Below are 19615 nucleotides of genomic sequence, written 5' to 3'. Positions count from 1 at the left end.
CATCTGATGACTTTACAAGACGGTAAATGACAGCATCATCTGCAAACAATCTAAGACGGCTACTGAGATTGTCCACTATGTTGTTAATATAGATCAGGAACAATAGAGGGCCTATAACACTTCCTTTGGGAGCGCCAGATATTACTTCTGTTTTACTCTATGACTTTCTGTCTATTACTAGGAACTGTGACCTTTCTGACAGGAAATCATGAATCCAGTCGCACAACTGAGGTGATACTCCATAGGCACGCAGTTTGGTTAGAAGACGCTTGTGAGGAACTGTGTCGAAAGCCTTCTGGAAATCTGAAAATATGGAATCAATTTGACATCCCCTGTCGATAGCACTTATTACTTCATGAGTATAAAGAGCTAGTTGTGTTTCACAAGAATGATATTTTCTGAATCTGTGCTGACTATATGTCAATAAATCATTTTCTTCTAAGTACTTCATAATGTTCGAATACAGTATATGTTCTAAAACTCTACTGCAAATCAACGTTAGTGATATAGGCATGTAATTCAGCGGATTACTCCTACTTCCCTTTTCGGGTATTGGTGTGACTTGAGCAGTTTTCCAGTCTTTAGGTATGGATCTTTCTGTGAGCGAGTGGTTGTATATAATTGCTAAATATGGAGCTATTTTATCAGCATTCTCTGAGAGGAACCTGACTGGTATACAATCTATACCGGAGGCCTTATCTTTATTCAGTAATTTAAGCTGCTTTGTTAAACCGGGGATATCTTCTTCTATGTTTCCCATCTTGGCAGTTGTTCTTGATTGGAATTCAGGAATATTTACTTCATCTTCTTTGGTGAAGGAGTTTCGGAAAACCGTGTTTAATAACTCTGCTTTAGTGGCACTGTCATCAGTGACTTCACCATTGTTATTGCGCAGTGAACGTATTGATTGCGTCTTGCCACTGGTGTGCTATATGTATGACCAGAATCTCTTTGGGTTTTCTGCCAGATTTCGAGACAGAATTTCGTTGTGGAAATTATTAAAAGCATCTCGCATTGAAGTACACGCCACATTTTGAACTTCTGTAAAACTTTGCCAATCTTGGGGATTTTGCGTTCTTTTAAATTTGGCATGCATGCTTTTTTCATTGCTTCTGCAACAATGATCTGACCCATTTTGTGTGGTCTCGCGGTTCTAGGCGTGCAGTCCGGAACCGCGCGGCTGCTACGGTCGCAGGTTCGAATCCTGCCTCGGGCATGGACGTGTGTGATGTCCTTAGGTTAGTTAGGATTAAGTAGTTCTAAGTTCTAGGGGACTGATGACCACAGTTGTTAAGTCCCTTAGTGCTCAGAGCCATTTGAACCCATTTTGTGTACCATGGGGGATCAGTACCGTCACTTATTAATTTATGTGGTATATATCTCTCAATTGCTGTCGATACTCTTTGAAAACATTCCACAACTTTTCTACACTTACGTGATTGGATCGGAAGAAGTGAAGACAGTCTCTTAAAAAGGTGTTAAGAGCATTTTTATCACCTTTTTTAAACAGATATACTTTGCGTTTCTTTTTGACAGTTGTAGGTGTTACGGTATTCAGCCTAGCACCAACTGCCTTGTGGTCGCTAATCCCTGTATTCGTCACAACACTCACTATTTGTCGAGGATTATTTGTTGCTAAAAGGTCAAGTATGCTTTCGCAACCAATTGCACTTTGAGTGGGCTCATGAACTGATTGTTCAAAATAATTTTCTGAGAATACATTCAGTACAATTTCATACGATGTTTTATGCCTGCCGCCGGCTTTAAACGTATAATTTTTCCAGCATATTGAGTGTAGATTGAAGTCACCACCGACTATAATGGTACAAGCGGGGTACTTATTTGAAATAAGACTCAAGTTTTCTTTGAACTGTTCAGCAACTATGTCTTCTGAGTCGGGGGTCGGTAAAATGATCCAATTAATAGTTTAGTCCGATTGTCAGATATAACCTCTACCCATACTATTTCACATGAACTATCTACTTCAATTTCGCTATAAGGCAAACTACCTCTGACAGCGATAAATACTCCACCACCAACTGTATTTAATTTATCCTTTCGGAACACTGTTAAATCGTTTGAAAAGATTTCGGCTGAACTTACTTCCGGCTTTAGCAAGCTCTCTGTACCTACAACTATTTGAGCTTCAGTGCTTTCTATTAGGGCTTGGAGCTCTGGTTCTTTCCCAACACAGTTACGACAATTTACAACTACAATACCAATCATTTCTACAACTACCTTACTGTGTTTTACCTGCTCACTTTTAGACATATGCCCCTTCCGTGGTTCCCTGAGACCCTCTAACGTAAAAAACCACCCAGTCCCTTCCACACAGCCCCCGCTACCTGTGTAGCCACCTCCTGTGTAGCCGCCTCCTGTGTGTAGTGGACTCCTGACCTATTAAGTGGAACCCGGAAACCCACCACCCGATGGTGCAAGTTAAGGAATCTGCAGCCTACGTGGTCACAGAACCACCTGAGACTCTGATTCAGACCCTCCACTCGTCTTTGCACCAAAGGACCACAGTCGGTTCTATCAATGATGCTGCAGATGGCGTGCTCCACCTTAATCTCGGGAGCAAGACTGGCATACCATTTCCGCTAGCCGCCCGAAGCCAGACAGAATCTGCTCCGATCCAAAGCGACACATGTCATTGGTACCGACATGAGCCACCACCTGCAGTTGGGTGCACCCTGTACTCTTTATGGCATTCGGGAGCACCCTCTCCACATCCGAAATGACTCCCTCTGGAATGCACATGGAGTGCACACTGGCTTCCTTCCCCTCCTTGGCAACCATGTCCCTAAGGGGCCCCATTACGCACCTAACATTGGGGTTCCCAACTACAAGCAAACCCACCCTCTGTGAATGCCCAGACCTTGTGGGCGGAGAAGCTTCCTCTGGAACTGGGTGAACGACTGCATCCAGCTCAGAGACATCGTCAGCCACAGATAACACCTGAAACCTGTTCGTCAAATGAACTGGGGAGGCCCTGTGATCGGCCCCTCAGAAAGTTTTTCACCGCGTGCCAGACTTTGGAATGATCTCCCACACGACCACGGGTGGGGGTCAACGTCAGTGCAGGCAGTACCCTGGGAGGTCACAGCAGTGGACCGATCGGAGGACACATGGGACATGCTCAGTGGCCCTCGCATCCCCATGTTCGATCCCCCACAGTGACGCCCCTTGGCAGCAGCCTGAAGCTGTGTGACGGAAGTCAACGCAGCCTGAAGCTGTGAGCGAAGGGTCACCAGCTCAGCTCGCATCTGTACACAACAATCACAGTTCCTATCCATTACTGCAGTCGCTCCTGTTTGAAGCTCGTAAAAATATGTAACAAGCAAATGGTGTACTCGCCTTGTTAGTAGCAGTAACTACCGGTGCACTCTCGCTGACGGTCTGACAGACACTGAGCTGTTCTAACCAAACAAACAAAAGCCTGCACTATACGGGAGTCGATACAACGGTCGATAGCAACGCGGTACTGTACACTACACTGTTATTGAAATATAAAGTTGTGCCTAGTAAGCACTCGAACATGCAAGAAATTACAAAAATAAACTAGTAACTACACAGATAACTGAAGATAAGTCGCTCCTGTTTGAAGCTCGTAAAAATATGCAGCAAACGAACAGTGTACTCGCATTATTAGTAGCAGGAACTAGCGGTGCTGCTCTCGCTGACGGTCTAACTGACGCTGGTGGCATCTCCACTGTTGCTCCAACTGCTCCCAAGTCAGTTCATTGTGGAGCACCTCTTCTTAATCAGAATAAGTGGGGGTTCCCAATCCTTACTAAGGATGTAGCCACTATTATAATTGATCAGCTGTTCCCGCACTTGAATCTTGATGGAATCTTTAATGACACAGTTCCAGAAGTTAGACGTCAGTGTAAGAGCCTCAACATGGTGCAGAAGCACCATGGGCTTCCTCTCCACTCTCTTCGTGGAATCAGTGTCAGTCTTCTGGTATGAACCGACTTCTGGCAGGCCTCACTCCTTCTCAGTGTAATACTGGTGAGACAAGACCATGGTCGCATTGCCTTTGTTGGATGGTAAGACCACAGTATTTGGATCTCCTCTTAGTTCCCGTATGGGCAGCCTCTCCCTGCAGACACATTCAATTTCATAGGTTTGTGTGAGACTATGACAGGTTTTGCAACACACTTCTTCAGCTGCTTCAGGTGGATGTGGTGAAGCTATTCAGTCTACTGTGCTAATAATGTCAATTGAGAGTAGGTACAAAATGGATTCCTCCCTTAAGAACTGTCATGAAGTCCTCGTCCAGTTGCTTATCCTTCAGATACCAGAAAGTCTTGTATGGAGCATCAAAGGTAGTCTGTCATATACACTTGAATTTCGATGTTTGACATCCAGTGATCTTTCTGTGTGCTGAGTCTGCTGTGGCCCAGGTGACACTATTAATCCATTTCTATGTCCAGGAACCGATGTGGTAGCTGATGTGGATAGCTGTAGATTGTGGTGTTGTGGGAACTAGATTGATGCCTGTACGTACATACGTAGTAAGTGTAAGTGCATACACTTTCTCGTCTGGCGTTATGAATGCTCATGATTTCCATAAATAATGTGGTTGTCATTTGCATTATTGGACGGGACCTGCTGCTCGGTTGCAGTCTGCTGTGCTAATTGTTCTGCTTCACCTGGCAATTGTGGGTGGAGCTGTAAGAGAGACTGTTCTCCAACCAACATCACCACATCATTACAATGAAATGAACACCCCTAGCTGCTTACAGGCATTGAGATAAGACGTCAACGGGGACAGATGAAGATGTGTGCCCCGACCGGGACTCGAACCCGGGATCTCCTGCTTACATGGCAGACGCTCTATCCATCTGAGCCTCCAAGGAAACAGAGGACAGCGTGACTGCAGGGATTTATCTCTGGCACGCCTCCCGCGAAGTCCATATTCTCAACGTATATATATCACCGCATCAGTTTAAATTTATGTTCTATCAACATAATAAATAACATTTCACATTAACATCTTGCAGAACATGAAATTAATATTACATCTGGCAGAGCAGACAATATTCTCTACCTGACATTTTGCCACCCAAGTTCAAAATCAACACCATTTAATATCTCTGCACAGAGAAGTATCTGGTAGCGCATTGTCATCTGCGGCACTATTCCATGGGCCAAGCTCTTCTCTGGTGCATCATCAACACAGAGTAAGTGGCCCCACATCACAGCAGGTGGCAATGTTTTAGCACCTGTCCAATTCCCAAGACATACAGCTTCCATGGATTATTCTGTCTCTGCACAGAATTTCCCACATTTCTCACACAGTGGGGTGTTCAGTCTTTTTACCTACCTTAGGCATTAAGAAATCTTCCAACATATTTCATCAGTTAAGTTAAACTTGAGTGTGACATGCTGTTTCCTACAAAATAGCTTATGACACTCCATATCCTACCACGTAGGTGAAAGATGTCTGAATCATTCGTGTACACTGAACTTGTATTGCTTCTTGCTTAACTTATGCCTTTTTAATATTTTGTTATTGAAACTTAGTGTGATACTTTACACATCTTTCAGTACTACTCGTGTCGTTATATTCTTTTGAGAGCAAGAGAAAATAAGAACTTCATTATTCCATTTTAGTGTATTTTTACTATCTTTGTATACCTTCGCACATTTTTCAGAATGTCTTTCTTTGAAAATTATATTTTTCATCTGCCTGTATGAGGAACCAAATTTCATACAATTTGGATTGTGCATAGTTTTTTCACATATCCCGTTGTGTCATAACCTGTAACTCTTTCATTAGTCTCCTGCAAAAATTATCATTGCGATTAATGCTGCTTTCCCATGTGGAGGGTGCTTCTGAAATACCATGTCTTAATTTCTTATAAGAACCAATAGATTACCTTCATTTAGAGATGAAGAGACTCCATCATTATTCATAACACCTTATGGGTCATTGTCGTATATTAAGTCTATCTACTCCCTACAATGATAAACGTCATCTAGTCCATGAGTTCACCTTACCTAGGCATCGGTCATCTGGGAGTCCACACAAAGAAAAATGTCAAGGTCGTCCATTCTCTAAGTTTACCTTGACTTACCCCAGCCATCTCAATTATGAGTCCACCTAGTCTATTTACCACCTAATCTAAATATTTTTTGCTGCCATTAATACTCCCTCCTGGAGCATCTAACCTCCTTGCCTATACTGTTTTATTTTGACTCACATCCTCCTACCTAACACTAACCTTAAATTATTTATATCATCCTTTGATGTTACATATTCTTTCTCCCAATAGGCTTACATTGTTCCTCTCCTTTTAAGTGTTATGTGTTACAGTGGAGTTGATTTGTAGTAATTTCATACTCCTTTTCTCCTGTTGCCCGATTTACTGTTGTCCGTACATTTAAGATTTTAGCTCTTGTACATTCACTTCCTTCTAAAGTGCTGGATTGCTTTCCTAGTATTCCCCCATGACGTAGCTAACATGGAAAGGAACCTCAGTACAGTAAATGCTTTCTTGTTTGTATCTCTTAGTATACTGTGGTGTGTTTGTGTGTGTGTGTGTGTGTGTGTGTGTGTGTGTGCGTGTGCCTGCATGTGCGCGCGCGCACCTGGGTTTATATGTATTCACATATTGTGTATATATGTATGTAAATGTATGATCCTTAACTTTTTGGATCCTCCTTTGATAAAAGGATTTTTGTCAATTATTGTCATGAAATAAAGGAAGGCTTTCATCAACAGAAATGTATGAAAATTGGCGGGAAGTTGGATAGAAATGGTCCTTATAATAGAGAAGGGGGAAATAAAAGACGAAGAAGAAAATCAGAATGTTACAACTGAAGAAAGGAAAGAAGACAGATCCCAAAGACTGGTAACCCTCACCCCCCCACGCAACCCCAAGGAAACCCCTTCTGCTAAGGTTTTTCACTGTGATACTGGAGGGAGAAGTTGGTCGGCATTCCCCACAGAATAATTTTGCCACAGCTTCACCATTGCAGACCCCAAAAATTAATAATAACAGCCCTTCCTGTTGATCAACGAAGGGTGGTTAATAGCATATGTTTGTGTTGCACATTTCTGTGTAATGTGTGTGCTTGTGTGTGTGTGTGTGTGTGTGTGTGTGTGTGTGTGTGTGTGTGTGTGTGAGAGAGAGAGAGAGAGAGAGAGAGAGAGAGAGAGAGAGAGAGAGAGAGAGAGAGGGAGGGAGGGAGGGAGGGGGGGGGGGGTGGTAGGTGTGGGTATGGGTATTGGCATGTGCGTGTGCTGCAAATGAGTCCTGTGTTCTCAAACAGTCAGGATTCCAAATCACTAGCCTCAAGTCTTCTATTTCTTCTGTTCACTACCTCCCCTACAAAAAGTATATAAAACCAACACCCGATATGCCCATTGTATAAAAAGAAAATCCCCATACCAAGCCACCGAAAGTTGGTGTTGTACAACTTTTGAGACATTTTAATGATACTGTACTTTTGTAGATGTGTTTTAAGTAGTAATATAGGACAGTGTAAGTTTAATGATTTGCATATGACAGAATAGTAAGAGAGCGAAGAATCAATGCAGGGAAAAAGGAAAAGTAGTAGTACTGCATTGATTAACTCGGTTGCCTTGCATAGCCCTGTTAAGACTAAGGTCCCCCTGAGGTTTCAATGAATTTCTTAATAATTTCCATACTATGCAGGCCTTTTTCATTGTCAACCACTGGATCCACTAGGAACATTGTTCAGCTAAGCTTCGGCCGATGTTACTGTTAAACCAAGCATGGTGTGTGGAGTGGTAATTTATGTTTTCTAGTTAAATGTTGCTAGAGAGAGCCACACAGCTGGCACAGCACATATGACTGTGTAAATGTAGTAGAATGAGCATGAAGCAACGACAATGATACAGTTCACAGCACAGCACATCTACAGTTGATATTGTTTATAGTGACATTGCTTTTAACGACCTGTTGGCAGCAACAGTGAAATCTAACAGACCTGTTTAAATCCTACGTAAACGCTATATTTAAAAAAAAATCATTTGTTATGACTTATCATATAAAATGACATATTTTTGTTACATTTTCAGATAAATATATCGGCTATAACGTCCAACATTCATTTTGGCTGTTACGTATTTGGGGATTACTCCCAACAACGTAATGTTTATTTTCAAACTTTTGTTTTCTGTAGATTTTTGGTTTCAGATCTAGATTGTTGGTTGCAAATCGGGTGTTAAAACAAATGTATCGTCAAATACAAAATGTGTCTGGGCACCTTTAAAGGCGAAAAACAAACAAAGCTAACTGATTACCTTAAGTAGGAAAGTATACTGCAGTATGCATTACTGTATAGCATTTTAAAGTTAAAGCAACTGGTTAAAAAACAGAACAACACTGCTTTTGCTGTGATTGTAGAAAACTAGAAAATTAAATTCCAGTATGTGTTACTTTTTCGAAGTACAGAAGTGGAATAATAGTGTATTCATTATTGATGTTTTGTGATTATGTATGTTACATATTTTGGATGTGTTAGCCACAGTAAATCACATTTTGATAACATTTTAAAGTGCAACATAGGAGACAGTGTATGCCTTCATGGGCGTTATGTATAAAATCCTGTCTTTTCAGTTTGGTACTGTTGATTGATTTTTGTAATACAGTAAATGGAATGAAGTTGTGTCATTCATGATTGTTATGCTATACAGCAGTTACAGTAACTTTTAAGCAGGCTCAGCTTTTTATCTCATTCATTATTGAACAATTTACATTGGTGCTACTTCTTTCTTCACTTAATTTTGTATATTACTGGCATTTTATTGCTGCATGTACTGCATAAACACAAGGAAAATTCCTCTTCAGTAAACTGAGGTCTGTAGTCCATTAGCAGTTGACATGTTTTCCAATGTCAATGAAGTATTCTCGTAAACTGTGTATTATAGTGGTAGTATTGGATACCTTAATAGGGTACAGTTTTACACACTTTGACCATCAATCTAATAAAACAAAAATACATGTAACACCTCGTCCTCTTGCAAGGGGTCCAAAGAAATCTGTTGCTGTCAAATAGTATAATTACTTGGATATTATTGGGTTCACTTGTATATTATGCTAGAATTATTTTCCTTTTATTTTTGCCAAGCACTATCAAATTATAATTATTACATTCCTACATAAGTTCTTTCAATCATAAAACTTTTATGATATATTTAATATATTTTCTGATACCAAAATGCCCATATCTGTTGTGTATATACCATATTAAGTTGGATTATGTCTTGTAGGGAATACAAAATTTCTGGTGATTGGAGTTTGTGTATATATCATATTAAGTTGGATTATGTCTTGTAGGGAATACAAAATTTCCGGTGATTGGAGTTCTCATCATTTCTCCAAAACTAAATGTTGTTGCAAATTTTTCATAAGTTTGTTTATGTACTTGGTAAATCTTGTTGTTCTACTAATGACCATCCTGCCAGCTATTAGCAGTTTATGAACTGGAGCATTCCTGATGTAATGTTCCATATATCACCAAAATTTCCCTAAGAGCAATTTACTAGAACTTATGGAGAGCTGCCTGACAAGGAGAGGCCAGACCCTGCAGCTGACTAATTTTGACATGCTTCAGCATACGTCAGGGAAGGGGACATTTGAAGATAACTCCTTTGAAGAAGTTGAAGAATATCAAGTTTTCTTTCACTACAATAACCAATAATTTTATTCCTTGTTGTTGTTGTTTTTGTGATCTTCAGTCCAAAGACTGGTTTGATGCTGCACTCCATGCCATTCTATCCTGTGCATGCCTCTCTTCATCTCAGCAAACCTACTGCAACATCCATCCATGTGAACAAGGTCACTGTATTCATCTCTTGGTCATTCTCTACAGTTTTAACCCTCCACCTCTCTCTCTCTCTCTCTCCCTCCCTCCCTCTCTCCCTCTCCCTCCCCCCCCCTCCTCCTCCCCCCCCCCCCTCCAATACTAAACTGATGATTCTTTGATGTTTCAATGTGTCCTATCACCTGATCCATACATTTAGTCGTGCAACAATTTTTTCTCCCTCTCACCATTTCTGTTCTTGTACTTCATTGTTTACATGATCTATGTATTTAATCTACATCATTTTTTGAAGCATCAGTGTTCAAAAGCTTCTGTTCTCTGCTCACATTAGCCGCTAATTGTCCTCATTTCACCACCATACAAAGCTATACTGCAGATCATACCCCCAGGAACGACTTCCTAACACTTAAATTACTAATCCTTGTTAACTCTTCTTCAGAAACACTTTTCTTGCCATTGCCAATCTACATGTTATATCCTCTCTACTTCGGCCATTATCAGTTATTTTACTGTCTGAATAACAATATCTGTCTACTGCTTTTAGCGTCTCTTTTCCTTATCTAATTCCCTCAGCAGTGGCTGATTTAATGCAACTGCATTCCATTACCCTTGTTCTGCTTTTGTTGACTTCATCTTATAACCTCCTCTCAAGATACTAGCTATTCTGTTCAACTGCTCTTCCAAGTCCTTTGCTGTCTCCTATAGTATTACAATGTCATCAGTAATCCCCAAAGTTTTTATTTCTTCTCCCTGAACTTAAATTCCCTCTCCAATGTTTTTGTTTCTTTTACTGGTTGCTCATGTACAGATTGTATAACATTGGGAATAGGCTACAACCTTGTCGCTCTCTCTTCTCAACCATTGCATCTCTTTCATGCCCTTTGACTCTTATAACTTCTGTCAGGTTTCTGTACAAGCTGTGTATAACTTTTCGCTCTCTGTATTTTACCCCTGCTACTTTCAGAACCTCAAAGCGTGTATTCCAGTCAACATTGTCAAAAGCTTTCTCTAAGTTTACAGATGATGTAAATGTAGGTTGCCCGTCTAATATTATAAGTTGTAAGTTTAGTATTGCCTCGTGTCTTCCTTCTTTTATTCAGAACACAAATGATCTTCCCCGAGATTGGCTTCTTCCAATTTCACCATTCTTTTGTAAATAACTTGTCAGTGTTTGCAACCATGACCAATTAAACTGATAATTCAGTAATATTCACACCTGTCTGCAAATGCTTTCTTTGGAATTGGAATTATTACATTCTTTTTGAAGTCTGAGGATATTTTGCCAGTCTCATGCATCTTGCACACCAGGTAGTATAGTAGACTGTAGTCTACTTATAGTATTCTATCTCTTTGCCTCAGTCACGTCTAAATGATAGACCTCTGGCTTCAAGACGTAGGTGCAAGACCTGTCCCATACATCCTCCCACCACCACCTACTCCAGTCCGGTCACAAGCATCACCTATTCCATCAGAGGCAGGGCTACCTTTGAAACCAGTCATGTGATATACAAGCTAAGTTACAACCACTGTACTGCATTCTACATGTGCATGACAACTAACAAGCTGTCTGTCTGCATGGATGGCCACGGACAAACTGTGGCCAAGAAACAGCTGGACCACTCCATTGCTGAGCACACAGCCCAATGCATTGTTGTTCATTTGAATGACTACTTCGCAGCCTGTGCCATTTCGATCCTTCCTAACACACCCAGCTTTCCTGAATTGCGCAGGCGGTAACCCTCCCTACAATACATCCTACGTTCTCGTAATCCTCCTGACCTCAAACTTTGTTATTTCTTTGTTCTGCACTCTGGCCCCTTCTCTGTTCCCAATCTTGCACTACACAGTCTTCTATTCCACCAATGCACCCACTGTCTTTTAACATCTCTCCTTTTCCACTACCTCCCCTACCCCCTTCTCTCACTAATTTTCCGACTGCACCTAGCTGCCCTCCCTCCACCTCGTCCCTGTATGCTCCCAGAAGCAGCACTTTACCGTCCCCCATCCCTACCCTGCTATCTGTTCCCCTTCCTGCCCCAGCCTCCTCCTTAACCCCACCATCCGGTTGTGTCTCCCATCATGTGCAGCTGCTAGCAGTGTGGCTTCAGCAGCCAGTGACTGCAGTCATGGTTATGTGAGTTTTGAGCGTGTGTGTGTGTGTGTGTGTGTGTGTGTGTGTGTGTGTGTGTGTGTGTGTGTGTGTGTGTGTTTTCTATCTCCGACAAAGGCCTTGAAAGCTCATTTTCTGACAGTCTTTTTGTTGTACCTATCTACGCTGCATGGTGAGTAGCAACTGTCCTTTTCATAATATTGTTACATTCCATCCTGGATTTTCCCTTGTTAAATGTGTAACAGTTCTCTTTTCATTGCCTACCACTTAGTAGTTTTGCCGTAATAATAATACTATAGATTGTTGCGATTTGCTTCATGGTCAAACAGATGAATCAGAGGAAAAGTGGGAATACAGTCTCTTCCAGCACCTTTCACAGTTAACATTACATAAAGCTCTAATATCATTTGGTTAATTGATTTTGCCATCTGCCATCTGAACATAGTCCTTGCCTGAGATTTCAGTGACAGAAAATACATTGAAGCTTATATCCAGTTCATATAACACATTTTTAAGAACTACATTGTACACTGTTTATCAAAAGCCTTTAGTCAAGCACCTCCCACTCACAAACGATGTCTGCCACCTGGTTCAGAAGCCATCATTGGTGCCATCAGGGAGTGGTTCATTTGGTGAGACAGCTAGCCACATCCCTGGGGTGGAAGCCAAGACATCGCTTTGCAGCGTTGTTCCCAGAACCATTCATGTGCCTCTGGTTTGGAGTAAGTGGAAAGCTTAAACGAGGGGCTCAGATGATTCTGTGATGGTCTGGGATGTGCATTTTTCAACCTCCACTATTGAGATGAATTGTATGACCCCAGTTAATATGTCAAGCATGCACTACAGGCGAGAAGCAGCTACTAGGGTAGCGGAGTGTGTGTGACATGCAAAAGCTAACTCTCAAAAACATCGAGAACAATTAAATTTTCATAAACCAAAACAAATTGAAACACAAAATGTGAATTCACAGCCATTTTTATACTTGTAACTTTTCTAGGTTGCTATCCCTTTAGTAATTTACTTTCACACTAATGGTCTCCCTTTTCATAGTGGTAATATAGTGTCTTTTCTACACAGGTAATCGTTGTTTAAGGGCTTAAAATTTGAAAATGGTTGTGAAATAAAAATGTGAAATAAATAATTGCCTGAATGGGGGGAAAATGCCAGAGTCATTCAATAAATACTCCCAATTTATTATTATACTGTTTATGGCTGTAAATACCCCTCTACCACTGGTGGCCAGACTATCTTTGCAATATACAATCTAATTGGAATTTAAAATTCACTTCTGGCTTCTTCAATCTGTCATGATGAATGCTAGTTTCTGTAGTTAAAGGGGCTGATAATCTCTCGTTTTGAAATTATAATGTGTAGTAGACCTGAGGGGTTTTTCTATCAAAATAATAATAATAATAAAATAAAAAAATCTGCAAGTGTCTGTCACTTTGCTACACTGGTAGCCATCTCTTGTGTGTAATGCAAATATGACCTATGAGGAGAAATCCTCATCAAATACCATCACAAATGTGTCCGAGTCTTCCATTCAGCTCCAAACCAGAAGATCACAATTTGTTTTGGGAATGATGCAGCAAAGTTCATCTACCATCCCACACGTGAGGCTACCTGTCTTCACCAGTAGATCCAGCTGCCTGTAGGAACCCAGATAGCAGATGTCATTTGTGATCTCAGTCCTTCATCTTGATGTGCAGTGTCCATAAGCAAACCAACTGCCTTGCTTCTTTGAACCTGGTAATGAAGTGTTTAAAGTGGTCGTCTTGAGTATCATCCAGTTGAAAAGAGAACGATGTATCCTTTGTGTTTCAGTCTCCCGAGCAGAAATGTGGTGCAAAGCCAGTATCTTGCTTTACTGTGTTGTATACAAATTCACAATGGTCAGCAGTGTATCCCAATCTCTGTTCAACGTCAGTGTATATTGAGAGCATATCTGCCTTATGTGAGACCATTCGTCTGCAGGTGGTAGGCAGTTATCATCCTGTTAGTGCTGTTGCTATGGGAAATTGCCTTTTATAATAGTTTGGACTGCTAAACTTTTCCAGAGATCATCAAACAAAATGTCATCATCTACAAAGACATTGCAATTTTGGGAGCTTTAACAGTCAGCTCAACTTTGGTGACAGCATAATGAGTGAGGTAGTCAATGCAGGCTATTGTCCATCGATTTCTGTTTGTCGACTTTGGAAACTTCTCAAGGCTGATTCCAGTTCTACAGAATGATACTGCCGCAGGCTGTTTTGGTACCAGATACTCCATAGGTAATTGTGGCACATGCTTCCAATTGCTTTCATTCCTTGCCATAAGTAATTGTGGCACATGCTTTCATATGCTTTCATTCCTTGCAGTAGGTAATTGTGGCACATGCTTCCATTTGCTTTCATTCTTTGCAGTGGCTCACATATTGTAATGACTTGGTAGAGACCTGGCAACTGATACATGTGTCTGATCCTGTCTAGACTCTTCACAAATTCCAGGTGATGAGATGCTTTTGTGTTATGGAAAAACAGCAGGATAGCTGGCCGTAGGTGAGCTGGGATAGTAAGCAACCATTTCTGTCCCCTTGGATTATAGTTCGTCTTATATGATATTCCGTATATTAATTGGAATTCTCCTTTTGTCAGTTCCTCCTCCTCCAAGGTTCTATGGTTTTCAGCAGTGCTAGATTATCTCTTTGCTCAGCAGCAGTGTCATTTAATGCTGTGATGATTTAGGTTTCACCCGTGCTCCTTTGTTCTACCAAAGGATTTCTTGAAAGATACTCCTTAAGCCTCAGAGGATCAAGGACTGGAAGTTCAGTGATATCATATTGTGGCATCTTTCCCACTTCCTAAAGGATTATCTGTCATTGAACTGATAACACCCTGTGTGAACACTGGCTGATTGATGGGTGATCCACAGTGTTGATACGGTGTGTTACCATGGGCTGTTTGGTCTTGTCTTTTCTCCACTCCAGATTTTAAAGCATTTGAAAATAGATGCAGAATCCCCAGCATCTCCGAAATTGTTCCTCTCTTTGGCAGTTTGATAGTACCTACCTCCCTTATGTTGTCTGTAGTGGCAACAGAGCATGATTCTTCAGCATTGGCATCAAGGTGGCCTTTCTGGAGTGGTTTGACTGCCCTTAGGCGTGTACCTTTAAAGGATGAGTTGTGGCTGCTTGTGACTTTAGTGATACAAAATTCTCCTTGACCAACTACAGTGCTTATGATTTGCATCCAGATTTCTTTTGTGAGCCTCAGTAGCTTTCTGCAGTCAACAAAAGCTCCACAGTTTTAAATGAACATCTCAATTAATGACTGGAATGCGTCTCATTGATGAAGGCAGGATAACAGCATCTACAGTGGCAATGAGCTGTGCAGACCAATCTTTGTTATATGTGGTTGTTGGAGTAGCTTCATCAGTGTAGAGCTCTGATCTTCCACAGTCTTTGACTGCTTGTGATGCCTGCAAGAGGTCTCATCTGAGAATTAACATTATGACTGTGTTCTGTTAAAATGACAAATTTGAAGGGCATGCTCTATCATTGGTAGATAATCGTGAAGTACAGTTCCTATTGGCTGCATGTATTTCTGATTTATGACGTACAGCATAATTACTTGTGTATCACCAAACATAAGTGTTCTTTAGCTGTCAATGATAAGCATTTCACATTATAGAAAAGGAAACCCTTGAGTCGACTAGCACTCGGACAGGTTGGCCATTGATGATTACTTCAGCAAGATTCCTTACCATCTTGGTAATGGTTATCCATGGAGAATTTTCATCTGTGGCAGCAACAGCTCAGTCGGTGTTTGCCTTGCTCAGTTTTTCTGAATTTATTTGCTAGGTGAGTGGCTGTTATCTCTGTATGGCAACAATGAACAGCTAAGGTGTGGGGGGAGCGATGTCATCTAGGGCATGGAGATGGGCATTGTAACACAGTTCGGGTATAATTGTCTGTGTTGACTGGTATAAACAGAACTATTGTAATGCTTGACATCTGGTGACATAGCCTTCTTTCTCTGAAGTAGCATACATTGTACCCAGGCTGTACACAGTGGAAACACATTGGCATTTTGTCCTCTATGCTACAGCAGTCTGTTCTTCTGCAGAATGGTATATTTGGCAGAGGAGTGAGTTGTACCTCTATTGGTCAGGTGCAGGGTTGTCATTTGATAGCTGTAGCACAAATCCAAGTTAGCATGTTTGACAAGAGGTGGAGTCCAACTGTTTTAGTTGCCAGAAAATGCTGTATCTCTTCTTCTCTCACTGCCTAGTGAGATCATGGTGATCTTCCGAAACTGTCATAGGTACCATATTCGAGAGTCAGTCATACTTCTTTTGTCTGACTCTTTGTCTGTTGTATTTCCACAGCGCACTGGCACCATCTTTTTGTTGTTGTAACATCCATTACCAGATGGGATTGGTACATCCTTTCTGTGGCCTCTTTCTTTAAGTCTGAGATATTGTCAGCTTCTGTCATATTCAGATTTACAATGTGGTATAGGATCAAAACATTCTGTGTGTTGGACTGTTATGTTTCCCCATGCCCCATGATCCTGGGCTGTGTTCTTCCATTAAGTGAACTCACCACTGATTGTCACCATATATTTTCTTTAGTTTGGCCAGGAATTTGTTCTAATTGTGAGCTTCTCTTCATTGTCCTTGCACCACTACTAAGCTGTACATTCCACCTATTGTATTTGGAGAGTTTGTAGAACCTTTTCAGCTATTTTGTTTGATCTCAGCTAGCATCTTCAGAAAACACCAATGCATGCCTGGTGTGCATATGACTTGTTTATTTTTTGAATCCAATGGTTTTCTTAATATACATACTGTGGGAATGATGTACTGCTTGTATTTGGTTCTTGTCCATGTAAGTGATGGCTTTTACATTGCCTAATCAAAACTGTGGTTTTGAAGTACCCAGTGTCTCCACTAAACAACTTCTTGTCAGAACCACATTCAAGTCCAAATCCAAAAGCAGGGTCATCAGCGAAGTACAGCACTTAGCACTGAAATCGTGTTTATCTAGCATCAGCTTACAGACTGGAATCGAACTCCTTTATGAAGAGTGTAGCTGTTTAGATAAACATTGAATGTTGCAGGATATACAATCATCACAAACAAAGGAATCTTGAAAACCTTCTAGAAATAGTAAATAACAAATAATTGCTAGTGATCATGTTTGAACTGGTGACCTGCAGCACACTAGCCAGAAATGCTATTTGCAACACTACACTGCATGCATGACAACTCGCAGCAATATATTTAAGTATCATATTTAAATCTAAACAGTTGTAATGTATTGTCTGTGAAATCCTTTCAGTATTTTGTGTCTGAAATTGAGACACATGCTGTATAAATAACAACTTCATGTGACTTGGCAAGCTCTAAACATAGAATGATGTCCTTTGCAGATGCGCCACTGATCGGTGATGACATGATTTCACTGAGCTGGCTTTGTAATGGGATATTATTTTCCTCAAACAGTTATTGACCCAAGGTTTATTGGTGACGTAATTCTCCTACTCCATTGGCAAATTACATAGCAAAATCAGTTGGTGTATGTATTATTAGCTATTTCACATTGGCTTCGCTACATGGTTACATGTTCCTTATAAAATATGTTCTGTTAAAATGTAGCTGCAGATGCCTAGGAATTACCTTATACCCTTTCAGTATGGGTACATTTAGTTGTGTCTGTGTAGGGGGGGGGGGGGGGGAACTGTGTGTTGGCAAATGGTTTTTGATTGTTATAGATTACAAATGTTCTATACACCTGCAGAAATGTCACTGGTATAGCTGCTGTCATATCACTGATACAAACTGTCTCCCAGTGTGTATCTGAATCTCCAAAAATATGCACACTTCTTTTATTTTCTTAAAAAAGTACTCATTGCAAAATATAACTCTCTGCTGTTACTTTTTAGCCGCGCCGAGAAGAAGATAAGTCTGATAATAAGAGGTATAGAGAAATAAAGGAAAAACTGAGGAAAAGGAAAGAACTGGCACGTCAGCATGCAGAAAAATCAAAAAGATATCACCGTGAAAGTAAATTTCATTCTAACACAAGGTCATCAGAAAAACCCGTGACTGTTGCTGCTGATACTTCAAGTGATACAGCCAGGAAAATTAAGGATCAGTTCCGACTGCAGATGGCTGGTGTAATTGTGCAATATCTAAATCCATATAGAAAACCAGAATGTCAGAAAGCACGTATAACAAACACAGATGACTTCAAGCATCTTGCTAGAAAGGTAAGCTGATTAGTTGAACATTGATTTTCTGTTTTTGTCTTGTATCACGACATAAATTATCTATTTTACGCTTTGTTTCAGCTGACACATTTTGTAATGCTGAAGGAGTTGAAACACTGCCGAAGTGTTGAGGACCTTGAATGCAATGATAATGTGAAACATAAAGCACGAGACTTTATAAAAAAATACATGGCTAAATTTGGTGCTGTGTATCAAAGACCAAAAGAGGAGGACCAGTAGAAGATCAGTTAATTTATCCATGTCGTGATATGTGAGTGGGTGTTTTGTTGATTTTGATGTTTGTAAATAATTTTACATATGAAATTGTTTTGAATTTTGTGAACCATTGGGTTATCTGGAAACAGAATAACAGGCAGATTGATGCCTTAGCCAGCCCCCTCCACCTACTATTGTTCCCTTCTCAGGTGGTACCTACCATTCCTGTTTCATGCTCAATATTATGTTAATTTTAATTGTTATGTAAAGAAAAAACTATTTTTTTATTTATAAAATTCTTATCAAAATTAAGGAATCAAAGAATGCCACAATTTTAATGTTGTCATAATTACAGTACATGTTTCATTATTCACTTTAGAGCTATTAGAAAACTCTTGTGGTACATTTCATCATTATAAATGACAGGATTTGTCTTTGAAGCTAAGCTGTTTTTTTTTATGAGTGTTTAATTGGACAATTCACGTAGTTACATTTATTGTATGTGTTGTTATTGCATCAGGTAACAATTCTTCAGCAACCAAGAATGATTTGCAATAAAATTCTGTGGGCAATGAGTTTTATGCGTGACTGTGGTGAAAAATACAATTTGTTATTGTCTCTGTTGAGCAACAATTTGAACAGTAACTAAGTGATGTAAATATTTATTATGTGAATTTGGCACAGGCTTGCTAATAGAAAAGGGCAGCAGTGAAGACTATTGACACCAGTGTAGAAATTAGAGAAACTGTAAAATTGTACATTGATGTGATGTACAACTTGTAATTGTACAATTCAAAGTGTTCGTGAAATATATATAGATATGTACATAACAACATTAAATTAATCACTGGAATATTTATTATTATTTTTTAAAAAAATTAGTATGTATTAAAATAATAGATTCTTTTTGTGATGACACAGTAGCCCTTGATTTTATTTTGACAAAAAGTACAAGAGACTGCCGTCTTGGATGAAGTATATTGTAAATTCCTATTTCCTTTCCAGGTATACCATATGAAATATTTTGATGCTATATTTTAAGTTCATATTAGTATACTGTTAACAAATAGTAGAATTCACATTGTCTTGTTTTCAACCCAAAATGTTTCATATTGTCACTTGTGATTAAATCTTGTGGATCAAGCACTGTCTGCAAGAATAGGTTTACTTAAACTCTGTTTACATCAAATTTTAAATTTTTTCTCCTATGACAAACGTCTCTTTTGCAACC

At 40.1% G+C, this 19615-nt stretch overlaps 1 protein-coding gene across 3 annotated transcripts in view; it reads left to right on the top strand.

Annotated features, from left to right (window-relative positions):
- LOC124777494 overlaps positions 1-19239 on the top strand; it is a 253609-nt gene extending 234370 nt beyond the window's left edge. For all 3 annotated transcript variants that reach the window (XM_047252933.1, XM_047252932.1, XM_047252931.1), the window contains exons 16-17: positions 17842-18168; positions 18250-19239. In XM_047252933.1, the coding sequence (XP_047108889.1) occupies positions 17842-18168; positions 18250-18408 (486 nt within the window). In that variant the 3' untranslated portion in view covers positions 18409-19239. The remainder of the gene's footprint in view (positions 1-17841; positions 18169-18249) is intronic.
- Positions 19240-19615: the final 376 nt, after the last annotated feature.

This window comes from Schistocerca piceifrons, chromosome 2 (assembly GCF_021461385.2).
Source record: "Schistocerca piceifrons isolate TAMUIC-IGC-003096 chromosome 2, iqSchPice1.1, whole genome shotgun sequence".
In the NCBI taxonomy this organism is placed as follows: domain Eukaryota; kingdom Metazoa; phylum Arthropoda; class Insecta; order Orthoptera; family Acrididae; genus Schistocerca; species Schistocerca piceifrons.
The sequence above is the reverse complement of the archived record's forward strand: the minus strand, read 5'-3'. Positions and strand labels throughout refer to the sequence as shown.